Source organism: Photinus pyralis, unplaced genomic scaffold (genome assembly GCF_008802855.1).
Source record: "Photinus pyralis isolate 1611_PpyrPB1 unplaced genomic scaffold, Ppyr1.3 Ppyr1.4_LG5, whole genome shotgun sequence".
NCBI lineage: Eukaryota > Metazoa > Arthropoda > Insecta > Coleoptera > Lampyridae > Photinus > Photinus pyralis.
In genome coordinates this window covers 19,336,733-19,343,282 of record NW_022170596.1, presented here as the reverse complement: position 1 = coordinate 19,343,282, position 6,550 = coordinate 19,336,733, and the positions used below count along the sequence as shown (strand labels likewise).

Sequence of the window (6,550 nt, the reverse complement as noted above, 5' to 3'; positions counted from 1 at the left end):
TGTAACGGGTGGAGTAATGGCCGGTCGAAATTTTGCAAATTTTTCGGATATCGATTTGGATTTGTACTAAAATTGGATAAACCTTTCTTCCTTTTGGGGATAAAACTTTTTTCGCTTCGTAACTATTGTAGTATGACATCATGTTGGGTTCATTGTATTAAACTTCCTTGTGCCGCGATTCGCAATAAATGGGATCACAGAAAATTCTCAGTGCAAAACAGGATGCAGATAACGAATAAATATCGGATTTCTTTAGATAAGTTTTTTTATCATTGAGTCACCAGCCAAGCTTGGGAAAGCTGGTTCTGCAAACGCTGAAAAAATTAGTTGATAAGTATTCCCCAGTTAATTGGTTTAGATGGAGGCCATTGTATGAGAAGTACCAGTAATAAAAAAGATCAGCCATTTTGCAACGATTAAGGGGCGTGAATCTGTTAGGAGAGAGTTAAGAGGAAAAAATTTTTAAAAAAAGATTGGTACTGCATAGCCGGGCCGAAGAGATCGAAAATTTTCAATCGCGTGCATTAAGCACCAAATAAGTGATTCCGTTTAAGTGACGGTCGATATTAGTCCGAGTTTAAGTACAGTTTTGCACCATTAGTTAAAACGTGAAATTTCCATTGGGTAAATTTCACGCCCGAAGAGAAAAAGTAAATCGCGGAATCTTAGTTAAAAATTTGTCAAGCGCATTGTGCTAGGAAATCATCCACGTAGTGTTGAAATTAAAATTAGACGTGGACATTACGTATCAAATATAAAGCGCTAAGTAAATTCGAGCGATAATAGCTGTGTGATATGAACCATTGTTCTTAAAGGAAAATAATACGAGCGCATTTTTTGGCATCTATCCGACGGAACAAATTTGAACGTTTCACCCATTTGCCGTTGTGTTAAAATTTACTATTGCGCCTCCTTGGAATATAACCATCAAAGTTTTTTAAGTGTGGATAGCCGTTTTCATCAAAGTAATGTGCTTTAAAAGTTCAATGTAATAGTTTGTTATGAAAAAAACTTCTTTAAATCGACCAAAAAATCAGGCAAATTAATTCACGAACTTACGCAAGATAAGGTGTTTACATCAATAAAATTTCACTGTGGGATTATACCTACAAAACTACATGTTTTTGGAAAATCTCGTCTACCTTCTACAAGGAAAATAACCTACTCAACAGCGAGCCAAGGATTTTTCAACTGTAATCATCAGCTATATAAAAAAAAAAAAAAACAATCGACGACGTAAAGTTGGCATTCCAAAAGTTGCAGTCTACCCCATCCATCAATCAACTAGCATGTAAAGGGCTTCCCAATCTTCATCGAAGTCCTGGATTTTTAAAGGTTAGTCTATTTTGAATATTTTCATTGTAATAAAAATAAAGTCAATTTGTGTGTATTTATATGTTTTATGATATGTTTTAATCGATTGTTTATTGAATCAATTTCCTTAAAGAAGGTAATTAATTATATTTGAAATAGTGGAATTTGTGTCAAGGAAAATTCAGTATAAAAAATAATATTCACCTCTTCAAGGGAGAGAACATATTGTGAGTTGGCCAACAGAACTAATAATATTCAAATTTTTGGATAGCTTAATAAGGTTTTAGTCATAGTTCCCAATTTTTATAATATTGATTGTAAAGATCGCAATTTTCTGGAATGCATTGGATTTTGCATTAAAATAAATGAATGAAATTATGGCCATTGAGTTGATGATTTTTCAACGAGAAGTTAGATGAGAAGTAGAGTAATTAACACCAGTAAAAAGTGAATTAGATACCTGATTTTTCGATGGAAGTAAGACAGTAGAAATTTTGTGTGTAAGTATTTGAGCTAGTCGGAAGCGAGGTAAAGATTTTGTGATTTTATTAAGAATTAGCGAATTTTGGTGAGATAAGCTATCCAAAAGGGTTGATGAGGTGAGAGAGGAGAGAAGGGAGAAGCGGGTACGTGTACCTGAGGTGGTTGTGTTTATCCGTAAAAAGAAAGCACCGCCACAAAGGTGCGTGAACCGAGAAACCGCGTAAACCTCAATCGATGAGAGATACAAGAATCCTCGACTAAATTAATTCCGCATCTTGCCTTGTGTAATAATCTAAGCAGTGTTGTGCAAATACAAATTATTAGAGACCTTTATAGTTTGTCATTATTTATTTATTGCTTAGGGGATACGCTTGGGGCTATTAAAGTAAGCGTTATTTTATGGTGCCAGAGAAATGTGCGATCATTAAATTTGGAATATGTCGCTTTCGCAGCAAAATTATGTGATGGCGTATTAAATTTTAAATGAGTTGTGAGAATTGCCCATTTCATCAACGAAAATTATCCGACATAATCTCTGATTCAAGTTTAATAAAAGTATTTGGAATATGTATCGAAATAAATCCAACGTGTAGTTGTAAATAGGCCTGGTAGAGTTTATGCTCACTCTTTTCGTTGATTGAGCCCTTAATTTTCGAACTACTTACGAACGAGCGATAAATAACAGTACTCGAGGCCGAAAGTCCACGGGAACGCGGATAACTTAAGAATTTTAACCAATCAAATTTCTTCATTTTTTCAACTAAATAGAGGTGAGTCGGTCGTGCGGTCGTAAGTAAAAATTATAGTGATTTTATTCTCTAAAATTAGCTAACGTATATCAAGGTTTCGCGTTCGTATTTTACAAGTACTTCGCGTGCTTCAGCTCGGAAATAAAATTAACTAACGATGTAGTACAAAATGAATTCTCTCATCAGAGCGTAATTGCAAATACACAATTCAAAAAATACTAAGGCCGAACATTAAATAAATACATAATTGAGAAATAAATTGAACAATAAATTGTATGTAATTATTCAAATGAAATCGCCTTTATTATATTCTTTGTTAAATACATTGCCCTAATTTAAAAAAAAAAGTGAAAATTTAGATTATGATAACAGTTAAATGCGTCCACTTAACGCTGGTGGAAAACAATGTTCAATAATAGGAAAAAGTTGACAGTGGACAGTTACATTAAAACACTGGACACCTAATGCGTGTTTTTCAAGCAAAAATTAAACAGGAGGATAATCATTTAAACATGACTACAAGAAACCGCAGGGTTTCGTATACAGTCTCTCCGGGAAACTCGCTTCTCGCTCGTCTTCCTACAACGCTGTTCCTTCAGTAATAATAGCACTGGTAGTTTTCAACTCAATACAGAACTTTCGTAGTTTTCACTAAACTGTAAACGAGATTGAAAATTTTCGGGCCTGCCCCTAAGCCCAAAGTGTTAACTATTCTGCTCGCTTCACAATTTGTTCAGCTAAATGTTAAACTCGTTATCCCAAATCCAATCTAAATGTAAAACTTAGATTTTCTCATGCGTGCAGTTCGGTTCATTTTGTACGACACATTATTTCAATTTCGCCACGCACAGGCGTTGTATGCAAATTTTGATTACCATAATTTGGAAACGTAACGCATTCGCATTAAAAAAACGGATCCCATATCATTACATTAGGTAATTAGTTCTCGGGCTTCACGTGAGTAGTGGCGAAAATGCTGACTTCTAACAGTCTCAGATAAATAATAGATTACGTATCGCATCGTTTTAGGGATAGGTGTAAATAATTATTTATTAACTAAGTAAATTAATTTTATTAGCCTATGTTAAATTGATATTTTAATACCTTTAAAGGAGTCTCTCTTTAACGACAAGATAAAGCCATCACAACAAACAAATGATTGTACTGACGTAATTATGGCCTTAAGCACGAAAAAAATGGAGTTCAGAACAAAAATTGTTTCCACTAATTTTTAATTTCGGGTTAGTAATACTTCTTCACCATACCTTCAATGTACCTGCGATCAATAGAACTAGACGATTACTCTTTAAGGTTAAACTTTCGATTTAAGTAAGTGTGACTGAACTGTCTTATTTATCCCTGATCGTTTTATTGAATTTTAACAATTTACGGTAATTAGATTTGTATGTATTAATGGCTAGCTCAATTTGTGTAAAATACGCTAGCTGGGTTATAATATGAATTTGTTAGAATTTTATTTAGGCAGAATGCAGAAGAGGCGGATTCCATAGAGCTGCAAAAACTCTTCAATGCCTCCCTCTGGCGCCTCTTTATCATATACCCTTGGGTTTATCTTATAGGCCTCCCAATCGGCTATGTCCTTTGCCTTATTGAACAGTTTGCCCAACTGAGCTTTCTGCTGTCCGAGCGCCCTGCACCACTAAGGATGGTTATAGGGCGTTTTGGCAGTCCTCAGAGGACCTAACTGTTCAAATGACTCCACAATGGAGTTTGATAAGTAGATGTCATAGTCGACAGGAACCAAGAGACGTCCCCCGAAAGGGTGCTCTCTAAGTTTTTTTTCAAGGAGATTTTGTAAAAGGGAATATTCGTTACCTTGCCTTAATCCTTTTAGGCGACTCCCTTGCAGTTAATTTCAAATGAAATTATTATATGATCTGCCTTAGTCGCTTCTGGAGTGACTTGCCAGTTTGTTATGTTGTTGGAGATACTCGAGGATATCCGGAGGGAGAAAAACGCGACGCGGGACAAAAAGTGACAGTACACACTGAATTTTTCTTCTTGCACCATATTTTACACTTATTATACCGTTTTCCATAAATCATTTTTGATTTGGGAGGCAGCAAGTGTCCTTATAACTTCTTCTCCAAAGTTTTAAATGTTCATTTCTACGCCGTAGTTTTAAACTAGAATCTAAAAATCAAACTGACATTTATCGTTATAAGTACGGTCACAATTTGATATAAACTCGGAATTTTACAGTCTTGTAATGACGTCATTTTTGTCTATCCTTGTTTAACTAATGTAAAATGACAATGACAAAAAATTTTGCCGAAATGTTGTCGTGGCTAAATTTTACCTGAAATGCTTGTCAAGTGATTGTCAGTTTTGAAGTTTTGAAAAACATGCCGCCAAAAAACCCTCATCGATTTAACGAACAAACACAGTTAATAATTCTAAATGTGTTGGCTTTCTTTCAAATTGAACAGGAACAAGTTCGGAATGGCATACCACTAGACATCAACAATGTTATACAGCGAACTGCACAAGCAACGAAAGTCAGCCCAACAACCATTTCAAATTTGAGAAAAAATGGTGTAAAATCCGACAAAGATTACGCATCTAATGTCTCTACCAAGCAAAAGATTAACAAGACGAAAATCACAGAATATTTGAAGAATAAAATTCGGGATACAATCTATTATATTGTACTCCCAAAAGGAATATGTTACACTGGCAACTATTAGACAAAAATTTCTGGAGCAAAACGAATATTTTCAATTTTCCATTGATTCATTGAGAAAGTGGATCAAAAGTATGGGTTTTAAATGGAAGAAGTCCAATAACAGAAAATATCTTATGGATTTACCGGATATTGTCCACAAACGAATAAAATTCTTAAGGGAGTACATTGAAAACAAAAATTTGGGACATGAGGGTTATACTCCGGTTTTTATGGATGAAACCTGGATATTTAGTAAGGGATCATTTCGAAACAGCTGGCAAGATGATACTAAGCACACGGAATCAATTAAACCCAATGAAGGTAAAATAAGATATTATAATACCTTTTCAATATTATTAAAAGAGATATTCTTTAGGTCATCGATACATTATTGTCCACGCTGGGACGAACGATGGCTTTATTGGTGGGGCAAGTTTGATTTTTAAAAGTGGAAAAAAAACAGGGGACTATCATGATAATATGAACAGGGGTAATTTTGAAAATTGGTTCAAGACTCAACTGGTGCCAAATCTTCCTGAAAAATCTTTAATTATTATGGACAACGCAAGCTACCATTCTGGCCTTTTAGAGAAAATTCCCACCAAATCATGGACAAAACAAAGAATGATAGAATGGTTAGGGGAAAAAAATATCGGCTATCCAGAAAAGGCAATGAAGGATCAAATATGGAGCATTGTCAGCGCAAACTGCCCCAAAGAGAAAAAGTACTACCTTGATGAATATGTTAAGCCTTTAGGACATAAAATTTTACGGTTACCGCCATACCACTGCCAATTTAATGCGATTGAAATGGTGTGGTCTCAGTGTAAACAAAAATACGATCAGTACATTGCAAATTTTAAGGGATCACCACAAGAGGTTTTGGCAACATGGGAAAGGGTTATCGGGGAGATTTCTAGGGATAATTGGGAGAAATACGTAAACCATACGGACAAAGTAATACAAGAGGCTTGGGGAGCAGTACAAGTTTGTGATGCTTCTGACATCCCGCCTCTTGTTATCTACCGACGCAGATGACGACCTTACTGACGACGAATACTTTGATTTTGACTCTGACGATACGGACGAGGGCGACTAATTTTCTTCTAATACTGTGACCATTACAATCGCAATAAATTGGCATTGGTATATTTTTGTTTTATGAGTTTGATTTTCCAACTATTCATCAAGGTAGTGCAATTTTTTCTTGTGTAGATGTGATTTCGATAGTGGTTCTTTGAATTTTTATGTACTCCTCTGCTAATTATTTTTTGGGTCTTTTCGGGAGTATTGATTCCTAAATAATATTCTGTGATTT

At 35.0% G+C, this 6,550-nt stretch overlaps 1 protein-coding gene across 1 annotated transcript; it reads left to right on the top strand.

Moving 5' to 3' along the window:
• Positions 1 to 4,921: 4,921 nt before the first annotated feature.
• LOC116170144 lies at positions 4,922 to 6,280 on the top strand. Its single transcript, XM_031486333.1, has 2 exons — positions 4,922 to 5,553; positions 5,609 to 6,280. The coding sequence occupies exons 1-2, from the start codon at positions 5,325 to 5,327 to the stop codon at positions 6,268 to 6,270; spliced, it is 891 nt and encodes a 296-aa protein (XP_031342193.1). The 5' UTR covers positions 4,922 to 5,324; the 3' UTR covers positions 6,271 to 6,280.
• The last annotated feature ends 270 nt before the right edge of the window (positions 6,281 to 6,550 follow it).

Coding starts and splice junctions, on each gene's coding strand:
- LOC116170144 (XM_031486333.1), top strand. CDS start 5,325: ATGGGTTTTAAATGGAAGAAGTCCAATAACAGAAAATATCTTATGGAT. Junction 5,554..5,608: donor ATCAATTAAACCCAATGAAG/GTAAAATAAGAT, acceptor GATATTCTTTAG/GTCATCGATACATTATTGTC.